Raw genomic sequence first — 23009 nt, 5'->3', positions numbered from 1 at the left:
ACTGAGACATGATCGATGAGCATACATGATGATGGTTATAAATATATAATGATTATATAATGCTTGGTCCATCCTTGTAAAGCAAACTTGGAATGTACTGTCGCTGGGATATTGAACTGGTTACTTTGATGTTACTAGAAATCCTGACTTTTCAATCAAGAGATATATATCAAAATATATATTCTGAAATATATTTGATGGCCTTTGTCATTTAATGCTATGGCTTGTTTCCTGAGGTTTTGCTGAAGGGCGATCCTCACTGTAAATCACATCACTAAGCCCTCACGTGATGAATCACAGCTCCAACCATCCCAACGGCCTGATTCTGCTCCATGAGTGACTGAACCAGAACCCTCTGTCTCCTAACACATGATGATTTTTGCGTCATTTAAAGCAGAGGGGGGGGGGGGGCGCGTCTATAAAAAAGTACAAGCACTCAAACCCGGCTAGGGGGAGGGACCCACTGGCGCTACAGACCTATAGAGTAGAGCGGTAGAGCCCATGGGACCTGAGATCGAAAAATATGAATGGGTTTCAATGGAGAGAAAGTCATTATTTTCTGGTCCCAGTCTTTATATGCCCTGGATTACACATACTGTAAGTTGTTTGTGGATTTAAATGATAATTTTTCATGCAAAGAAAACTAATAATTTTCGTGAAGAAGTTTGATAATGTCAGGTTTTGTTTGAGGCTGCTATGTGAACTACAGCTCTTCGCGGCTCTCGACGCGGATGATATACGTCACCACCCGCACTCGGAACTCCAGTACAGACATGGCGATCTCTCTGCTCCACTCCACCGCTTTTTTCCAAGGGGAGGATAAAAGCATCGAAAGAGGTGAAAACCATTATAAGTCAGGGCATGTGGAGGGTTTCAGTTATGCCGATGGGGAGATTGTCGGTCTTGTCCACGCCAGTCACAGAGAGTGTGACGTCACCTACGAGACATGTAGTCTTTCTCATTGTGCTTTCTCTACAGCCTTTAACTGAACAATTGCACAATAAACGGTCAAACTCCGGGGCATATAAAGACTGGGACCAGAAGATAATTACTTTCTCCCCATTCATATTTTTCGATCTCATAGGTCACATGGGCTCTACCGGGAGGGGCGTGACTTCGCCGACCTATTACAGATCAGTGCCAGTGGGTTGGGGGTGTATGGTTTAAACGGTATAGAGTACACCGGTGTGAATTTGGGCTACGGTATGGATTTTAACGTTACCGTGTGACCGGTAGATCACACGAGCGCTAAAGAAGCAATGATGTTGTAGGCTCTTAATAGGTCCTTGAGTAGGCTACCAGAGATGCAGTCGTTGATTCATGATATTGTCCGGCGCACAGAGCCTTTGGCCGTGTTCTATAAGATATTCTAGAACACTCCGGGAGCTCCGGAGGGAGACATGGAGCTCTATATCTAAATTAATAATAGACATCTATAATAATATTATATATATAATATCATGGCCAAAAGCTGTGTACGCCTCCAGACGATATTATGAATCTCAAACGACTGCGTCGGGTTCTCCGACATCTCTGGTTCTTCCACTTCCACATCAATCTGAAGCAGACTGAACATGGAGGAGGGGGGATTGTTGCCCGATTGTCTCCCTCCTGTGGCGCCTCGCAGCAGCAGGGCTCCGGCGGGAGACAATCCCTTTCTCACCTCTACTTCCTGTTCTCACCTCTCTACTTCCTGTGTTTGCTCCTCCCCAGATCCCAGCGTGGCGCTGACTGTGCTGGTGGTGCTGAGTGTGGTGGTCGTCATGGCGATCTCCACCATCATCTGGTTCCTGCAGCAGAGGCTCAGTCTACTTCAGATTGACGTGGAAGAACCAGAGACGTCAGAGAACCCGACGCAGTCGTTTGAGATGATATTATGAATAAACGAGTGCGTCTGGTTGAGCTGCGTGGATGGAGCTACAGGCGTAGTAACAGGTCGGGGGTGGAGCCACAGGCGTAGTAACGGGTCGGGGGTGACGCCACAGGCGTAGTAACGGGTCGGAGATGGAGCTAGAGGCGGAGTAACGGGTCGGGGGTGGAGCTACAGGTGGAGTAACGGGTCTGGGGTGGAGCTAGAGGCGGAGTAACGGGTCGGGGGTGGAGCTACAGGTGGAGTAACGGGTCTGGGGTGGAGCTAGAGGCGGAGTAACGGGTCGGGGGTGGAGCGAGAGGCGGAGTAACGGGTCGGGGGTGGAGCGAGAGGCGGAGTAACGGGTCGGGGGTGGAGCGAGAGGCGGAGTAACGGGTCGGGGGTGGAGCGAGAGGCGGAGTAACGGGTCGGGGGTGGAGCGAGAGGCGGAGTAACGGGTCGGGGGTGGAGCGAGAGGCGGAGTAACGGGTCGGGGGTGGAGCTAGAGGCGGAGTAACGGGTCGGGGGTGGAGCTAGAGGCGGAGTAACGGGTCGGGGGTGGAGTGGTTTGGAGACCATGAGGGACTGAATGAAAAGCACTCCTCTCAGTAACCACCATGTCATTAAGTTATATTAAAGTAATAATTTATGAAGAGTTTTGTACAGTCCGTTTGAGGAATTAAAAGAGATTCATAGAAATATCTATACGAAAGCTATTTGTTTTAATGTGCCACTAATTTGCCAGTGGTCACTTGTTTGGTCTCCAATGGGTCGTTCCTCAAGCCAAAGACTTTATGCTGGATGATACCTTAGCTTTACCTTCTGTCCATTTGTTTGATAAAAACTTTGTAATAAAAACATGAAAGCGTCCAGCGTGTGAATGTTCACGGTTCGTCTCCAGACCTTCTTGCTCTAACATAACCATGGGTGCTGCTGTAGAGGGTGATGTTATCCAACCGGCCGTTCATCATACTGACAGCATGTACCAGTGGACAGTACCAGTGGTACCAGTGGATATTGGTACCAGTGGACAGACCCAGTGGTACCAGTGAACTGTAGCAGTGGTACCAGCGGACAGTAGCAGAGGATGCGTTCATTATATATATATATTCTGTATAAATACTCGTTTGGATAAATATTACGTATTCTTTATGGGGCGGGGCTTAGTGCAGGTCGTGACGTCATGAAGTAAAGCAAAGGTTTAACAAATACAAACGCACACACTCAAGTTCAGAGTTAGTTTGACATGGAGTGGTTACGCAGACCCCGACCTTCTCTGTCAGCGCTCAGCGTTCTTTTAGTGTTGTTGGTTAACGTGCAGCTGTCTTCAGCGGGAGGTGAGTTAACCTTCCATAAAGTTCCTTAACGTTAAGGTGGGACATTTTCTGTTCAGAGGCGTAAAAACCTCCAAAACATCTAGTGTTTTTGCCTTTGAAAAACTAAAACGGGGACACCGCCCTCAACATTCATAAAGCCGTTTCTCTCACCCTATTTCTCCTAAATTGCATAGGAATTGATTAACAATTAGTTTTTTTGTCTCTGATCAAAGTAGCTGAGATCAAGAACATCAATAAAATCAGCTGTAATAAACAGGGATCAGCCAGCCACTTCCGTACACCATATGATTTCATTAGATTTGGGGAAGGCTTACATGGTTTTCAGTACGTTGAATCAGTTTTCCCTTAATGTGGGTGGAAAATAGCAAACAGCTACAACCTGGCATGATATAGACAATCTCCCCTTGTTGTACAATATTGATGTCTTATTGTGAATGGTCCCTAACTGGTCACTAACCTGATTTACCTAACCGAATGTACTAAGCGTGGGCAGCACAGTAATGAGGAGGGTGGGACATGTCTCAAGCCATACACCGATTTATCTTTAGACAATGTAATTTAGTGTACTGGCTGAGTGGCGGTTTTAGGCACGGGCGAACCAGCCAGCCGCCCGGGGCGCCATATTTGTGGGGGGCGCCAAATCACTGAAGTACATAACATTGTGGGGGGAATTGGTATATTGGCGCACCCCTGCTCGTTGAGAAGGTGCCGTGCACAGACCCCCCGCCCCCGCTTGGAGAAAGTCTTGCCCGGGACGTAACTGGACGTAGAACCGCCACTGAATGGATGCATGAATGCCATGAAAGAATCGCGAACGTGTAGCATCCCCTCGTGCAGTGAAAATATTCTACCGACAAATTGTTGAAAGACCATACATTACTCGTTTATGAATATTATTTTCACAATAATAATAATAATAATAATAAATAAATCAAGATGACCACTATCAATCCCCCTCCCCATTCTGTCAGAATTGAGTTGGTCCACAACACTCAACTTGATAAATAGGAGACCGCTATTATGACAAACGTTAACCAGGTTACTAACCAGGTTTAAGGCAACTACTGAGACTTTGCAAACGCATGACATACCTTTAGCCAATGCAGAAGGTCTTTTGGAGTCACGGCGTTCTTATGTGGCATTTAGTTACTGGCCTATATGAGGAGGAGAGCAAAAGGGGCAAGAAACAAAAATTGATTTTGACGTTTTGAATAGAGTGTTGTGCTTTTTGAATTGAGACATTTTAATATATTGTTCACTGATCATATGCCTACATGTATGTAGTTGAACAAGTTAGTAAATTACATTTGAGAAATCCCATTGCTTATGGCTGATATTTTTGGCAGGGGGAGAGCATGTGTGTGTGTGTGGGGGGGGGTAATACCGTCCTGACTGTAGGCCTACCCTTTCCCTGTCCCAGTCCCAGTCCCTGTCCCTGTCCCAGTCCCAGTCCCAGTCCCAGTCCCAGTCCCTGTCCTGGGACTTCTGCTGTAACTGCGTAATTTGTGTTCTTTGAACTCAATGGAAAATCGATGATCATAAAGGTGATCCTCTCACGGGGTCAGAGTTCACCTGGTAGGGTTAGGGTGGGGGTCAGAGTTCACCTGGTAGGGTTAGGGTGGGGGTCAGAGTTCACCTGGTGGGGTTAGGGTGGGGTTCACCCTGTCCTGGTGGGGTTAGGGTGGGGTTCACCCTGTCCTGGTGGGGTTAGGGTGTGGTTCACCCTGTGCTGGTTGGGTTAGGGTGGGGTCGACCCTGTCCTGGTAGGGTTAGGGTGGGGTTCACCCTGTCATGGTGGGGTTAGGGTGGGGTTGACCCTGTCCTGATGGGGTTAGGGTGGGGTTGACCCTGTGCTGTGTCCTCAGAATGCCCTGGAGACGGCCGTACCTGGGTGCCCTACGGCAGGAGCTGCTACCACTTCGTCCACGGAGAGGAGGACCGGCTGAAGAGCTATTCCTTCCAACGGGCCCAGTCCTTGTGTCAGGGCTTCGGTCAGTACGGCTCCGTCTTCAGGGGTGGATTTAGGAAGTCTTCCCCCCTGTGGTGACGTGGGATCGGGTTTTGATTATGTGGATCTGAATGTTTCAGAGCTGGTGACGATCCAGAGCCAAGAGGAGAATGAGTTCATCCTTAAGTACAGTCCGGAGGTTTGGAAGGGCAACACCAACGTATGGCTGGGCATGTATTACGACACCAGCAGTGAGTACTACACAATAATAATAATGCACAATCATAAAAAACAATACACAACCAATTGGGGTTTTAATATACAAGCCGAAGTGTGTTCAACAAGCCTCACATTCTACCTTTTAAAGAAGTGTTTTTGTTTTAATCTCCAAGGTTTATCTGATTTTGCACAGACAAATCATTTTAAATGTTTCCTCCATGAGCATCTCTCCGATGGAAGAACCTTGTGTGATAGGAGACGACGAGGAGGTCTTCTTCTCCTGGCTCACCCTGTCTGCTGCTCGGTTCTCAGGTGAACGGATGAGGTGGTTCAAGGGGCAGAACTCCAGCTACGCTAACTGGGAGCGCGGCTCGGACGAGCCCTCAGACCTGGTTCCCGTGGAAACGTGCGTAGCGCTGCACACCAGCACAGGCCAGTGGGAGAAGGTCAGCTGTGTGGACGAGGTGGAGAACGGGGTCGTCTGTGAGACCAGCCAGATCGAAATGATGACGTGTTTTTTCGGTCCATCGATCCCAGGCGGGCAGAGTGAGTACCCCTCACTCCTTCACTCTGACATGTTGTTTCATAACAGGGGGATCTACGGATTGTCAAATCTCCTAACCTTTATGCCTCCTTTCCTTAATCTTTGTGGAAAACATCATCGGGTCAAGGAGAGATGAAAAGGGGCTTCCTTTCAAACATAGGAAAAGACATCACTGTTTAAAATGAATTATGGCCCATTTCCAGCGGTGGGTGTGGGTCGGTTCAGTCTGCAGAGCTGCGGTACGGGGCGCGTTTCCACCACCAAAAGTGGGCGTGACCCGGACTTAGCCGTGCTCGTCTCCAGTGCTCCTCCGTTGGGGTACTGAGACGCCTGAAAGGGTGCCGGCAAGTTCGGGCTACACACGCCGTCCGTTGATTAGTCGACAGAATTGCACTTTGGTGCGACAGGGGGATAATAACAACCAAACACATTACCCACGAGGTGTTTCTGGACAACGGCGAAAGCTTCGTTTATTGAAGCTAATGTCACGCAAAAGTTTGCCGTCCTTCTTGGACATCCTACATTGTTGCTCTTTGTTCATTGTGCACGTTCTTTTTCCTTTGATTAATTAGCAGGCTACACTGTGTCGGGCTGCTATGAGATCAGCTGCCGCGGCTATTGGCATACAGCTTAAACCCCATAAAGGTACTGTCGGCTGAGGAAACGCGAGCCGTAACCGTAACTAAGCTGATACTGCGCCCTCACTACTTGGCTGAGGCGTGCTGGGTCCGAAGCGTACCCGCTGGTGGAAAAGGGGTATTAGACTCTACTTTTCCTAACCAACGTTATTGCGCGACAGCAAGTATTGCTAACCTCTAGAGTCTCTAGAGTGAAACTTCAATTTTCCGAAGATGGACTACAACAATCGCACTTTCGATCCATGCGTTCTTGTCGTATCGATTTCCATCAGGTTGCCGCTAACAGTGAGAATCACTTAGGACGGACTTGGCCAATGGGAATATTTTAGGCCACTTGAATCCCAATTCGCATGTGAAAAAGGGGCTAATCTGATGTTGATGTTGACATTAACTGCCCCCAGTAGTCCTTCTTAAATGTGAAGTTGGCATTTTATTTTCTTGGCGTAAATGATGGGCTACGAAAATAACTTTTGCTTCTTTATTATATCATTAACGGTAGCGGGTAATCAACTTGTGTGGCCTTCCTGGAAACATGGACCTACCGGTAAGGCACAGACTTGGAAAACAGTCATTTTTAATAAAGTCCCGTAACGCTAACCATGAGGCTTCATTTTATGTGTAGGGAGGGACCCTAATCATGCTACTGCAGAGGTTTGGTGCTATTTGGAGCAATATTAGTGGTTAAAAAGTGCCAATTTAGAAGCGTTCGTGGTGCCCCTAACCAATAACATGGAAGCCAAACATTGCACTGGGCAAACTATACTTGATTTCCAATGAAAAAAGTATCTGGAGGGCTTATTTGATGGGTATACATGCCAAAACAAAAAATTTCGCCGGAATTACACTTTAATCCATTTTCACCACTTTCAACTGTGTAGTTTAAGTAATTTTATTTACTGACCAGCAATAATTGAATTTATTTCGATTCAAATAATTATGTTCCTTGAATTGGTATCCATTTTTATACATTTTCTTTTCTCCTCCTCTTCTGCTTTACCGCGTCTCTCAGTTGTCTTTGCGTAGAGTCGGTAAACTTCGTCGGTGGCCTGTTGCATTAAATATTACCGCCGTAAATCATTATTGGATACAAATATCCCCTTTCCTTTCGTAAAGGTTGTTCAGGAGTAACCTATGCTAAAGGTGGGTTAAAGGATGCATCAAGGCTCCTTTCCTAAGCATTTGTAGAATTCAAACGAGAGTTACGTATGTAACTACGGTTCTATGAATTCTGGATGACCGCCAGAGGCAGTGCTTAACACTGGATGTTATCCATCGCGCATGCGCAGGTCGAGTATTTAATATCAACAAAGTCGCACGTGACCGGGTATGACGTTGGGCTGCCCGTCTATATAAGCCCACGTCACTCTCCAAGATGTCCCTTCAGAATCTTCTCGCAAGATTCCGAGTGACAGAGAACTCTGGCGGTCATTCCGAATTCATAGAACCGTAGTTACATACGTAACTCTCGTTCTATTTCATTCTTACTGACCGCCAGAGGCAGTGCTTAACACTGGATGACTATTACCAAGGTAGTCACGAGGAATCCTGTACCCACCTATTAGGAAGGGCCTGAGGGTTCCTGAAAAACAGCAGCCACTGCGTGTTGAGCAGCTACATTGACCCTGTAAAATCGGGCAAAGGTGCACGCTGGAGCCCAGGGGGCCGCTGCACAATTCTCACTGAGAGGCACTCCTCGTAGTGCTACCCAGGAGGTGGAGACACTCCTGGTGGAATGGCCTCTGATGTTAAGAGGCAAAGGCAGTCCTCTTGACTTGTATGCCTCCTCAATTACCTCCACCACCCACTTGGAAAGCCTCTGTCTGGACAGTGCTTGCCCCTTCCTCGGGCCCCCGTAGCAGACAAACAGGCCATCAGACTGGCGAAAAACAGCAGTTTCCTGTATGTAACATCTCAAGGCTCTCTCCGGGCAGAGTAGTTCTGCTGAACTATCTTCCTCATCCGGTGGGTGTGAGGGGCCATAAGCAGCTAGCTCTATGTCTCTTTGGAAAAAAAAAGGGTTAGGCCTAGGGCTGGGCGATATATCGAATATATGCGATGTATCGCGAGATGTTCTCCAGGCGATGTATAAAATGCCCCTGTCGCAAAAATCGAATACAAATTGGCACGTAATGTTTCCTTTTGCCGCCGCCGGCATACTCGTTGTGTTCCCTTCTCTCGCTCTTTCCTGTGGCTCTCTGCCTCACAGACTCATATGCATTAAACACACTCCTTCCCCCCGCGAGATTCTAGGATTCTACGCGCGTGTGTGACGGTCGCGTGTGTGACGTCACACACACGACCGGTGAGTGAGAACAGCGACCGGTCACTCATCTCCTACCGTTGACTGAGAACAGCGAGAGAGGGAGAAAAGATGATGGAAACGGAGGATTTGGTTTCAAAAAAGAATAGTACAGGATCCGTCGTCTGGCAGTGGTTTGGCTACCGAAAGGAAGATGTGGAACAAAAAACGGCTTTGAGCTCTGTTTTTGCTCAAAAATAATTAACGGTTTGAATAAATGCTGTGTTGGTAAATCTAACTTGCTGTGATTTTCCTTTTCTTATGTGCAAGTTCTAAATTCTTCCAATAGAAAGCACTAATGAGTTTAAACAATATGTTGTTTCATGTAATCTACATGTAGACTTATGTTTCAGGAATAATCGAATTATTATAACATGTAGTAACATTATGCCAGACATGGTTGAACCGAGCATTTATGATGTGCTTTAGAGGAGATTCAAAATATATCGAGATATATATCGTGTATCGAGATATAGTAAAAAAATATCGAGATATTCATTTTGGCCCATATCGCCCAGCCCTAGTTAGGCCACAGTGCCACCCCTGTGCCATCTGAGTTCCAGCGTATACACTGTTCACTTACTGACAACGCATGAAGCTCACTAACACGCTTGGCTGACGTGATCGCTAGAAGAAAGGCAACCTTTCCCGACAGCCATTTCAGTGGCGCCTGATCCAGGGGCTCAAACGGGGGGAGACGGAGGGTTCCAAGTACCAGAGGTAGGTCCCATGAGGGAACCTTGACAGCCCGTGGGGGTTCCTTCGCTGGGCTCCTTTAAGAATTCGGGTCACCAAAGAATGAGACCCCACCGTCTGGCTATCAATCTTAATGTGCCTGGATGAAATGGCAGCCACATAGACCCTTAAAGTGGAAACAGATAGCTTCCTTTCCCGTAAAGACTGCAAAAAACGCAGTATAATTGGCACTGAGGAACACTCCGGTACCTCTCTCTGAGCTTCACACCACTGCAAATATATTCCACCTGTTAGCATGAAGTGCCCTGGTGGAGGGAGCTCTTGAGTCTATGATGGTTTGAACTACCTCCTGGTCACTTTCCATTATAAGTGGATCAGGCCCCTCAAGGGCCAAACCCATAGCTGCAGGCACTCTGGTCTGGGGTGCCAGATGTGGGCCTCCAGCTGTGAGAGCAGGTCCCGCCTCTTCGGCATCCAGCAGCCTGTACATTACTGGAAACCAAGGTCTCCCTGGCCAGTTTGGGGCAACCAGCAGGAGTCTGTGGTTCCCCTTCTGAGCGCTGTGTAGAGTTAACCCTATCTGGCGGGAAGGCATAAAAGAGCTGACGTGGCCATGGATGTGCCAAGGCATCCTGTCCCATCGGACTCGTCTCTGACAGAGAGAACCAGAGAGGGCAATGTGTTGTGGACTCTGAAGCAAACAGTGGCACTATTGACTACTGACGTCTGCATTCCCAACAGCCTGAGAAAAAGGCTGTACCTTAACATCCTGTCCTCCCGAAAATGCAGGAGGATCTGGAGTATGGCCTCTACCTGCCGCGGAGACGGGAAGGCAATTATTTGGACGGAGTCCAGGGTTATGCCATGGAACAGTTCCTGTTGGCTGGGTATTAGACAACTTTTGCCATAGTTGACTGTAAGACCCAACCTTTCCACATGACCTAGGAGGGCTTTGGTGTCCTGCTCTGCCCGTTCCCGGGTTGGAGAGCAAATAAGCCAATCGTCCAGGGTGGATTTGCATTCCGCTGGCTTGCATTGGTGCGAGCACTGCCCGCATGCACCTTGTGAAGATCCGTGGGGCTAGGTATAACCCAAATGGGAGGACCCTGTACTGGTAGGCCCGCCCTTCGAATGCAAAGCGCAGGTATGGCCTGTGATGTGGTGCGGGACGTGAAAATATGCATCCTTTAAATCTATTGATGCGAACCAGCTTTGCCGTGCAACGCCCTTGAGCACTTCCGCTGTCTTTAGCATGTGAAAGGGAAATACTTTCAGAAAACTGTTCTGCCCTCATAAGTCCAGTATAGGGCGAAACCCACCCTCTTTTTTTGGAACTAAAAGATACACTGAGTAAAACCCACCTTGTTGTGTCTGAGGATCTACGATCTCGATGGCCTTCTTCTACAGGAGGGTGGATACCTCCTGGCTGAGGGCCTGTCGCCTTGTGGGATCCCTGACTGTAGTCAGTCTGATCCCCCTGAAAACTGGGGGCCGGCGTTGGAATTGGAGATTGTACCCCTGGGAAAGCGTGGCCACCACCCAACGGTCTGTAGTGCAACTTCCCCAGCAGATGAGGTGCTGCTGGGCGAAGCGCCCGACCGCCTGGGGGGAGGGGGGGGGAACCCCGACCCCTCTGTGCCTGGGGTGCTGCTCTTGTGGGAGCCCGCCGGGGTTGATAGGGTCGCTCAGGAGCTGGTGAGGTCCTGGGATAACCACAAGGACGCGCTGGCGGCAAAGGACAATTGGTGCCATAACCTTGTGGAGGCTGCTGTCTCGGTAGGGATGTAGCTCCCCGAAGGCTAGCAAACTGCTGCCGTGTCTGGTTAGCCTGGATGCCACGATTCAAGGCCTGTTGTGCTGCTGGGCCAAACAGCTCTCCCGGAACTACGGGGAGAGTGCGGAGGGTTCTCCGGCATGGCTCTGATAATGGGGACTGGGCCAGCCATACCTGGCGGCGAGCCAGTGTAAGCGACGACATCAGCCTACCAAGCTCTCTGGTCATGCAGCCAAACGCCTGCAAAGACGTGTCACTTAGACTCTGCACTGAAGTATCTGCACTGGATGATTGCAAGGACTGAAACAGGGCCAGTATCAAATGGGACAAGGAGTTCCCGATACGGCCCATACGTGCCGCTGTGTCATAACACTTCGTTAATAGGTCATCAGTGATGCGACACTTTGGCCTGCGAGCATTCGGCCTCAACACCTCCTCAGGTGCCACAATGAGGGAGGCAATGGTCGGCTCTACGGCTGGCATTCGGTCAAGTCCATGCTTGCTGGCATTCTGCATTGAAGCCAAGGCCCTGCTGTCACTGGTGTGATGAGATAGAGATCTGGGGTCTGGCCAGCATCTGTGAAGCTCCTCAATATATGGCTGGGAGGGAGGCACAGAAAAAGTATCTTGTGGCGGGACACGCCTAAAGAATGCACTAGTTGGAGCGATTGCTGCTGGAGCCTCATCCAACCCTAAGCGTGCCAGTGCCATTTGGACCACTGGCTTAACCGTGGCTGGGGAAGCTTCTGAGCCTGCCCTAGACCCACTCCCTACATGCTGGGAGCCGTCTTCAGAAGCCTGGGTAGAAGGCTCAACCTTGCCCTGTCCTGGCCTGTCTTCATAGAACTGGCTACAGGAAGCCCTCGTAGACAGGGCATCTCCGTCCCATTCTGGTGTAGTTGGAGCCTCAGCCTGAGGGATTGACCCCTGGGTTGATGCCAACCTGACTGGCCCATGTGGCATGAAACTGGAATTCATACACTGATCGTCAGACAGCCCCTCCCTCAGGTGGACCCCACTGAGGCATGCGGGGCATTCATCATGCCCATCTAGGGCTAGCAGTGGAGCCATGCAAGTGCGGCAACCATGTGAGCCTATCATGTTGGGGGAATTAAGCTATCCAATATAGTCTTTTTCCAGAGTGAAGTAGTTACTAATGAGCGAAAGCACCCAACAGTAATAATTCAACAAAAGGGCAGCAAACTGCTAAACGTAAGAAACTCTAAAGAAACTAAAACAGTTTTTTTTTTCTTTCAATATAATTTTTTTTATTTACCCACTAGCCTTAACCGTAATGGGGAGCTTCTGCTTTTAAATTCCAAACAAGGAAGTACACGCTATAACGAGCGAAAACACTCGTCAGGGAGCCTTTATTAACTGAAACGGAAGTTGCCACAAAAAGGCAGCAAACGCCGGTAATGGCAATCTCCGACGCAGCAAGGCAAACAAAACCAGACGTAGGCTTAAGCGGGTTCCGAAAACAGGATCCCCTTATCTTACTTAACTTTAAAGCTAACACAGAGAGAATACTTACCTTAGCAGCCGCTACAGCTGGTGAAGACGCTGTGTTAGCCTAGCGTTATGTGAGCCGAGCTCACCGGCGAACCGGTATGCAGCGTTCATAACATAGCCGTGCGTGAATAATCGCAGCCCTTGGAGGACGAATCCATGGCTCCAACCATGCGGTTGCAGAACTACCAGCAAAGAGTCACCGGCTAATATTGCTTCTATTCAAGCTTATTTCTTACTCTAAACCTGTATTCGCTACTGCGAGAAGATACAAGGGACATCTTGGAGAGTGACGTGGGCTTATATAGACGGGGCGGCCCGACGTCATCCCCAGTCACGTGTGACTTTGTTGATATTAAATACTCGACCTGCGCATGCGCGATGAATAACATCCAGTGTTAAGCAATGCCTCTGGCGGTCAGTAAGAATGAAAAAGAATCACCTTTCCTCCAAGTACTTCCGGGTCATCTCGTTAGGAAAGGAAAATTCTGATGCAAAAAATAGAATCCGTAGAGGCCCTTGCTCTATTAACTTAGTATGTTTCTTCTTCCTGGACCTCCTTCTCTACTTCCTGTTCTCACCTCTCTACTTCCTGTGTTTGCTCCTCCCCCAGAGCCCAGCATGGCGCTGACTGTGCTGGTGGTGCTGAGTGTGGTGGTCGTCATGGCGATCTCCACCATCATCTGGTTCCTGCAGCAGAGGCGTCGCCCCGGCGCCGTGGTCCTCACGCCCTTCGAGTACGACCCAACGGCAGGGGGGCCGTACCACGACCGCTCAGGCCTGGTGGAGGCCGAGGAGATGCCCTGACGGAGGCGCCCTGACGGAGGAGCTGACTCCGGACCCTTAACCTCCAGAGGTGGAGGGTTTAGAGAGGTGGATGTTTTAGAGAGGTGGAGGTTTTAGAGAGGTGGATGTTTTAGAGAGGTGGAGGTTTGAGAGAGGTGGAGGATCGTGAGAGGGGTTGAGTTTTGAAGAGGCAGAACATTGTGAGTCATGTGGAGGTCATGTTGAGGTCATTGCATCCACTAAGTTATGAAGATGGACCATCAACACGGCATCCATCAGGGGAGAGACGAGGGGTGAGATGGGGGGAAACAAGGGGGTAGACGGGGGGGAGACGAGGGCTCGGGCTTTGACAGGTTTGTTTCTAAACATTACAGTTTTTTTCAATTGCTGGAACACTAATGAGACATGCTTAGACCAAAGTAACACAACTTTAAGTTTTGTTACTACACCTTGAACACATGTCACCATACCTTAAATAAAAGCACTGCTTTGCACTTTAGTTGCACTTCTGCAACACACTTGCTCCTTTCTGCAATACACTTTCTCCTGCACACGACACACTATTTCATACATAAGACACTTAGTTCAATGAAATCTCAGCGTACCATTAGGAAAAGACATCTGTTCAAAATATAAAACACATTGGGAAATTGAAAATACTTAATACACACCTGAAAACACTTACTTACTAAACTGAACAACAATCAGCCAGCTACAAAAAGGCCGAAGGGCAATTGTGCACATCCCGGGACAGCCCGGGGGAAATATATCATTGTGTGCCTCCATCCTTTGAGGGTTAATGCACCATCATGCAAAAGTATATCCCTACAATACCCAACGTATCATCACATTTCTAGATGCACTTCATGATGCAGCTGAACAGGCCAGATCAGTGCAGCCCAGGTTTGTTGTTGTCTGGGATAATGTTAGTTTCCATTGCTACTGTACTGCAATGTACAGTATTGAGTATTACATTTTTTGTTTGTTGGGAAAACATGCCTTCTGTGGAAGTGAATAAAAACAGTGAACATGAAAGACCAGTGTTTTATATAAAGTAGACTAGTGTGTTGCTGCTGATCCGAAAGTGTGTATCATTTTGTCATTAGAGTGACATTTTGACAAAGGATTGTTAGGTTTCGATAGCAGAGTTTCAATTTGACATAGATGTGAATGGTATATTTCTCACTGTTGTGTATTATTTGCTTGTGCGTTGAGTTTTGACAAAAATTAACATTAGCTGAAATTTATGCATAATAAAGATATGATATATAATCTGAAATAAATTTGATGGCCTTTGTCATTTAATGCTATGGCTTGTTTCCTGAGGTTTTGCTGAAGGGCGATCCTCACTGTAAATCACATCACTAAGCCCTCACATGATGAATCACAGCTCCAACCATCCCAACGGCCTGATTCTGCTCCATGAGTGACTGAACCAGAACCCTCTGTCTCCCAACACCAACCGGAGCGGTTAACTTAAGCTGCTGTTATCGGTGAGGAACACCTAGGCTACTTCTAAAGCAACAGGAATTAATTTGACCTGTTTTCTTGCCTTTGCACACAATGTTGCTGGATGAGTCACATCTAGGGATTCCTGCCTGACAAACTCCAATAAAACCTCGGCCCATATCAAGGTTTTGGCTTCCCTGTAAGTGTGGAGTGTATTCCTAAAGTGAAACACGACCAATCCTTCACTCCACTTTCTGTGGCCTGATCCGGTCTCCCCTTCTAATCCCTGCTTGTTGTTCAAGACTCTGGCCACTAGATGGAACCCTGATTCACATTTCTGTCCCACGTTTTTTATTCTTTTGACTTTACTGGACAGTACTGTCCCAATGGATTCCCAGTACCCCTCAAAAGACACCCCTAACGCCTAGGAATAATTTATTTAGTTTTGTGAAAAGCCATATTCAAATAACGGTTCTTAAAGAGCCCAGGAGGTTTAGAGGAGTCGTCCGTATTCACTGAAGCACAGTGATGTTAATGTTACATGCTGTCATCGCTCTCGTTCTCATCTTCACAGCTGCTCGTTTTGGTAAAACTTGGATCACTTGAATTTCATTTCTTGCTGTAAAAGGTGGTCATTAAAAATTAGAATCAATATTTTACTACCTTTTTATGCTCATGTGTAGCACAATAAAAAGGATCCTGACTATCCATAAATTATTGGATTTATCGTTTTTAAATTCTAATTTATTTTACCGGGCACATTATAAAAATGAATTGCAGGGTTATTACGGCTAAAAACTCCATATCAGGGTTTCTAAAAAATAATGGATTCGACCAGAATGAGTAATTCCGTGTTCTATCGAAGCTGTGCCTTTACTGGTCCTTGGGGTTGGAGCCTGTTTTCCTACTGCTGGCAGTTTAATGGACGCCGTGTTTCAGCTGAAGAACAGGACGTGGCACCCAGGGGAGAAGCGGGGGCCATAGTTATCAATCATTTATATTTCCCATTTATATATTCGATTTATAGGTCAGATTCATATTTGTTGATTTGTTCAGCCGATGTGTTGATTCACACTTATGCCTTGCCCATGCCCGCGGTGCTGAACCGCCAGGCTAATCACAACTTACAGGGTCTGCACAAGGAAGACCTGAGACACACTGACCAGTCCGATGGGGCAGGAAACCAAACAGATAGGCCTACCTCAAACCTCAGATACAGGCCTACCTCAAACCAAACCTCAGATACAGGCCTACCTCAAACCAAACCTCAGATACAGGCCTACCTCAAACCAAACCTCAGATAGAGGCCTACCTAGCTCTAACCCTGTGACTTACTGAAACAAGAGGAACTATTCATTATCTTCAGGCTGATGGATGCGGTTGTCTTTAGGCTTCAACTATAAGTCAGTAATGTCATTTTCTTTGTGCCGTTTTACGTTCCCTTATTTGTGGTAAAATTGGATACAGTGATACTGAATCCAATATCAGATACAGAATCACTGTCTAGCGTTAGATGCGGTGGTCATGACCTTGTTTGTGTTAACGTTGGGTACCGTGGTAACCCGTCTTCCCCTTCCTGAGGGGCGATGAGGTGGTCGTAGAGACAGTGACGCAGAGTGTTGCTAAAGGAGCGGAGGCTCTTGGTTCTCAAACTCCTCACGGTCACTGGATGCTGCTCTGTTAACAAAGGAAAGAACAAAGGGAAAATGGCTGCCCACTTAGATTATCATTTTATCAATTAATAAATATGATCTATTGTGAGTCCTTATTCCTTCCAAACAGCCGGTGGACCCCCGGCCGGGCCCAGTCACCCTTCCTCTGCCTGCTCCAGCCCCTGTAGAGGGGGGGGATCAGCAGTGTGGATCTAACCTGCGCTGGTTGGTATGTTCCGGTAACACCCGGTCTGAAGTGGTGTTGGTTTCAGACCAGAGGGGCGTTTGTCATGACATTTGTCAATGTTTAATGTGCACTCGATCAATGTGTTTGTGAGTTCCTCTGGTGATTTGACTCCAGTCGGTTCATTAAACTTCCATTCCGCTGTAATCGACGACCAGGGGAGATCCGAAGGTTCTAGGAGGCTGGGAACGTTTGTACTACTGCCAGTAAACACGCTACAGACCACTCCTTAAAGAGCACTGATGAGGACTAGTCTGACTGCCGACCACACACACACACACACACACACACACACACACACACACACACACACACACACACACACACACACACACACACACACACACACACACACACACACACACACGCGCGCGCGCGTTGTGAAGACGACACAAAGGACCTGCTCCCCATGTCCTGCTCTGGGCTCTGCTGTAATGACTGAATCTATAGGATCTATAGCATTTAATACATCAAGCAAAACTAACCAATGACTCCCGCCCAACCTCCACCTTATGGGCACCGCCGCTCGCTGTGGACTGATGGAGAAATAATATAAAAGATAATTTAAACAAAATTACCATCTTAATTTGTTTTGCATAAGTCTCCTGAGAGAAGCTCTTTGCTGTCTTTGGAGCTCATTATACTTTCTAATCAAGCAGGGTGCCCCTCCCCCTCGACGCGTCATGTGACGCTCTCTCTCGCTCTCTCTCTCATGCACTCTCCCTAATGAGGGCTTTCCAATACAATTAGATCCGAGCTGATCTACCGTTGGGCTGATATTTGTTCCTTCTCTTTCTCCGTGGTTCCTCCTCCGCTCCTCAGCAGACTGACCCACATTAACAGAACAAATCACTGAACAAACGAACGAATGGCTAACACAAATTAATACATCGTACACAATTAAGAGTCTGGAGATAAAGCATGTACATTAAGGTGTGTGTGTGTGTGTGTGTGTGTGTGTGTGTGTGTGTGTGTGTGTGTGTGTGTGTGTGTGTGTGTGTGTGTGTGTGTGTGTGTGACCGCCGGACGCTCTCTTTGTTTACGTGACACTAAAGGTTAATTGGCCGACGTGTGGCAGCTCTTCTTAACACTGCGGAGATGTCTGCTCTGCCGGACCATCTCTCTTCTGGAACCGCAGTAAATAGTTAAACAAAAGACACAGGAGCAGCCACTGATTCAGCGGATCGGAAGACTTGTTCAGTAAAATCTATTCCGTCTTATCCTAGAGAGAGAGAGAGAGAGAGAGAGAGAGAGAGAGAGAGAGAGAGAGAGAGACCATCAGATTAAGCTGCTTTAATAGAGACCATCAGATGAAGCTACTTTAATACACAGGACTGGTCGTGACGTCACGGCTGGTGGAGCGCGGCGGTCCTGAGGAGCCTCGCGCCGCTCCTCACTCCAACCGCCGCGCATCACTGACCCTGTCTTCGCTCCCCGGTCCCGCTCCCCTCACCGAACCACACGACTCCGGGAACTAACTCAACACTTCAACTCTCCCACCGCAGCACCAGGACGCACTTCAGTCTAACGCGGTGAGTTGTCATTTATTGGTCTTCTCCGTGCGAAGTTTCCGCTGGCTTGCCCCGCCGCCGCCTCACCGTCGGTCCGCCGAGCGACGGGAATGAGCGGCTAGCGGCTAGGCTAACAGTAGCTGAAGCTAGCGTGAGTGGGTGGCGTGGAGCTAACGGAGAGCTGGCGGGGAGCTGGCGCGTCGCTGCCCGCCCCTTACCTCTCAGTGCCCCGCTGTCCTCTGGAAGTTCACCGTAGAGGAATCAAAGTTTTGGGGAATGTTCCTGAAGTGTTCCCGTAGTATGCTGTCAACTTAGTCTCTGACTACTAGTACCACTAGTAATATTAGTATGAATATTCCTGCTTTTTACTTCGTCCCTGTACCGTTGTCAGGTGAACCAGACCCGGGTTCCGACACAAGATCACCGGTTCAGACGGAGGTTCTTCTTCAGCGCCGGGCTTATCTCGAAAACATCCATTTAATTTATTTTAAAATCTGTTAGAAAATCTCGGATGGAAAATTCACTTAGAGAAACTACTTTGGTCTCCAGGATCCGCACGATGGACTGTACCAGGAGGGACGGTGGGTCCGAGGTGAGGGACCGCGGCTTACCTGTTGAGATCACACGGAACCATTCTGATTGGTCGTTGGTCTAATCACTAGTTTATTTTAATTTAGATTGTTTGTCCGAGGTCCGTGGATCTGATCAGCCTATCCCACCTGGTGTTAAGATGTTTCTGATGACAACCCCGCCATGTCTCATACTGTAGTCTGAGAGGTTCTCTCAACCCCTCCATGTCTCATACTGTAGATGTCTCAGATGGTCCTCTCTATGTTCAGACGGCCCTGCTATAGATGAGATACCAGGTGTTCGTCCTTTTGGTTTATTACATTTCCTGTTCAAGAGAAACGTTGTCCAATACTGTTAAGATGTTTTATACTGAGTCGAGTTATAATGAATAAAACAATATTTTTTAACCTTTAATCAAATACACATATTTAATTGGATATTGCATGAAATCTCAAAATTGGTAATACTTTTTCTTATAATAATCAAAATGTGTTTGAATTAAATAGATTTTTTGATGCAATGTAATGACTTTCAAACTCTGGATGAAAATCATATTTAAATCCACATTAACACTGAGATAGGGGTGAGGATGATGGAGATTAGTTTAGAACGTACACACACACACACACACAATTATATAGAGAGAATTTTCAAGAGAATTATCCAGATAGTCATACTATCTGGATAATACATATCAAGGCAATAATATATACTAATAATGTTTAAAAAGTAGTTGATTTGTTTTAGTGTTAATACTATAATTACACCCACATTCTCATTGTGGTGCCAAACAAATGGGATTGTCAATCTGAGAAACAATCAGTGTGTTTAACCTTTAGGTCTACTCCACCTACATACTGTAGGTCTACTCCACCTACAGAGGCCTACTCCACCTACATACTGTAGGTCTACTCCACCTACATAGGCCTACCGCAAGGCAGCCTCCGTTCAGACAGCACTATGTATCAGACATGCCTGGGATGTCAACATGTCTGATATCAACACGGCTGTGCTATCAACAGTGTTGGGAACATTACTTAAAAAAGTAATTAGTTAAAGTTCGGGGTCTTGGAGATCAATGTCTCCAGTGTGGGTAGGAGAGCGCCATAGAAACAGATGTCTTCGCCCTGAAGTATGTCGAGAGCTACTGTTAGTGGCTTCATCCCTGGGCAGTATTCCCTGAGGAATTGGTACTCCCGATCTGTGATGGCCGCTAACCCAAAATTGTAGGAGATGGTGTTCAGCTCGGCGATTGGGAATTCACAGACACGAGCAACGGCATCATGAAAGGAGTTCCATCTGGTCGTACATGGGACAAGGAGCTTCCTTTCAAGGACTTCATCCACAGTCTCTGCAGCCACTGTGGAACGGCTAGCCTTATTCCACAAAGCTGTGCATTTTGAGGTAGCATTTCTGTACACAGATTTTATGTCTGGCCTTGAGAGTAACCACTTGTCCACATCACAGCATGAAATAAGGTTTGCTGTGTGCGATGCACAGCTGTGGTGTGGTGGCAAAGTCACATCATCCTCTACCACATCCTCATCCACATTCATGTCTTGTAAGGCATTATGAAGGTCGACAAAAGTCACATCATCAGCTTCCTCCTCCCCAGAGTCATCATCCTGAACGGGCTGGTAAACTTTGAAGGCCTTCACAAAATTCGAACCATTGTCTGTGACAGTAGCTGTGATTTTGTTAGAAATAGCAAAGGATGAGTGGATATTGTCCAGTTCAGTAGCAATGTGGTCATGCGTATGACGGCCCTTGAACCGTCTGCAGGCCAAGGCTGCTTTCTTTCGCTCTAGGCTGGTTGGATCTATCCAGCGGGCGGTCACGCCGAGGTAGCTGCGGTTGTGAGCAGTCCAAATATCTGCAGTTGTAGACAAAAAGTCCAACTCTTCAAAACTCTTTAAGCTCTATGTTCATTTTGGCGTAGTCAGCATCTAGGTATTTAGCAAACATCTTTGTGCAAGGCGTACAGGCCCCTCCTTTCTTAGGTATTTTAGCAATAATGGCTGAATGAATCATCCTCCAGCGTCGATAATGGCAACATATTTTAACCACATACCTGGCTATCAAACGGTTGGCTTCAGCCTGCATCATAGGTTTTTGTTGTAGGGCAGAAACATCTAGCTTTAGCTGCTTGGACGATTTAGCTCCGCGTCCTTCTTTGCTGGTGGCTGACGAACTATCATCATCTGCGGGGGAGGTATCGGGGTTGTGGGCCACTAGCTTTGTTGATGCGTGTGTCGTTGTGAGATGCTTCATTAAATTGGAGTTGCTCACAACGGATGTTGATAAAGTCTTCGCTCTTGGTCCTGGACATAATGTACACTTGACATTCACGTTTTTGCCCTTGACCTCAATGAATTGGAAGTAGTGCTTATATCACCACCTTGAAAATGCCAAATTTTCACCAGATTGCTCCGGACTCGCCATTTCTCCTGCTGCATCGAATGTTTGCTGTTTGTGTGTGGCGCTCGTGTCCTGGTTTATGTGTAAAAAGTTTAAACACTGGCTCCGATTGGCTACGATGAAACATGACCCTGCCTTAGCCAATCATAACCTCTTATCTCGGACGTTAACCCACCCGATCTCCTCACTAGCAGTTTGTGTGTGGAGCGCCAGGGCTGCGTTTGGATTACGCAGTTTATTTAATCAGTTCATAGTAACGCACCGCATTTTAGGTTTAGTAACGGTAACGGCGTTGTAACGGCGGCGTTATTCCAAACACTGGCTATCAACATGTCTGATATCAACATGGCTGTGATATCAACATGTCTGTGTCAGTGATATCAATGTGTCTGTGATATCAACATGTCTGTGATATCAACATGTCTGTGATGCCAATGCGATTACACTGAAAGACCTTACTGGCAAATGACTGCAGAGTTGTAATATTTACTGTCATGATGGTTAATCAAGAATTCAGGCAGGCCCTGTGGTAACTGTCTGAGTAGAGTAGAGCAGGCCTGTGGTAACTCTGAGTAGAGCAGGCCTGTGGTAACTGTCTGAGTAGAGCAGGCCTGTGGTAACTCTGAGTAGAGCAGGCCTGTGGTAACTCTGAGTAGAGCAGGCCCTGTGGTAACCGAGTAGAGCAGGCCTGTGGTAACTCTGAGTAGAGCAGGCCCTGTGGTAACCGAGTAGAGCAGGCCTGTGGTAACTCTGAGTAGAGCAGGCCCTGTGGTAACTCTGAGTAGAGCAGGCCCTGTGGTAACCGAGTAGAGCAGGCCTGTGGTAACTCTGAGTAGAGCAGGCCCTGTGGTAACTCTGAGTAGAGTAGAGCAGGCCTGTGGTAACTGAGTAGAGCAGGCCTGTGGTAACTCTGAGTAGAGCAGGCCTGTGGTAACTCTGAGTAGAGTAGAGCAGGGTTCCTGTTCAGCTCTGCTGGCTAAACGGCCTCCCAGCCGCCGCAGCGTGATGCATCACATCACAGCCTTGATGTGTTCTAGTAAGCGGCGATGAATCAACCAGCAGATACACCTGAGGTCGCTCCCCCTCCTGCTGTTCACTGACCTTGAGAGGAGCCCCACAGGAACACACCTCTAGTATTATCCACCAGGAGCACAGGACGCTCATCTGAATGCAGACTCGCCCCAGGTCGTAGTCCCCGGGTCCTAAGGTGTTTGGACCCGCCCTTTAAACGCTAGCAGCCTGTTAGAGACTATGAGTTCATGATAAGCCCTGTCTTATCTCCAGACAAACAGCATGTTAGAGTAGTGTTCTGAACACGTGGATTCTGCTCAGGAACACGACTGGAGGAACAGGGGAGCCCTGCTGGGTGGAGATGGGAGGGCTTTGAGCCCTGCTGGGTGGAGATGGGAGGGCTTTGAGCCCTGGTGGGTGGAGATGGGAGGGCTTTGAGCCCTGGTGGGTGGAGATGGGAGGGCTTTGAGCCCTGCTGGGTGGAGATGGGAGGGCATCACCAGGGCTCTGAGCCTCCACCTTTCCTCTCCTTTGTCTGCCGTTTCTAGGCAGGTA

The 23009-nt window shown here is 47.9% G+C and overlaps 2 protein-coding genes across 2 annotated transcripts in view; both read left to right on the top strand.

Moving 5' to 3' along the window:
• Positions 1 to 3054: 3054 nt before the first annotated feature.
• On the top strand, positions 3055 to 13878 carry LOC307072423 (CD302 antigen-like). The gene is made up of 5 exons (XM_079731714.1): positions 3055 to 3186; positions 5052 to 5177; positions 5275 to 5385; positions 5666 to 5899; positions 13427 to 13878. The coding sequence occupies exons 1-5, from the start codon at positions 3096 to 3098 to the stop codon at positions 13618 to 13620; spliced, it is 756 nt and encodes a 251-aa protein (XP_079587840.1). The 5' UTR covers positions 3055 to 3095; the 3' UTR covers positions 13621 to 13878.
• Positions 13879 to 18347: 4469 nt separating this feature from the next.
• The window catches only part of LOC307073916 (bromodomain adjacent to zinc finger domain protein 2B-like), a gene marked incomplete at its 3' end in the record, with an annotated part of 63890 nt that continues 59228 nt past the window's right edge, over positions 18348 to 23009 (top strand). The window contains 1 exon segment of the mRNA XM_079733871.1: positions 18348 to 18476.

The sequence above is a fragment of the Pollachius pollachius genome (assembly GCF_949987615.1).
Source record: "Pollachius pollachius genome assembly, chromosome: 3".
Classification (NCBI taxonomy): domain Eukaryota; kingdom Metazoa; phylum Chordata; class Actinopteri; order Gadiformes; family Gadidae; genus Pollachius; species Pollachius pollachius.
This window is presented reverse-complemented; position numbering and strand designations above follow the sequence as displayed.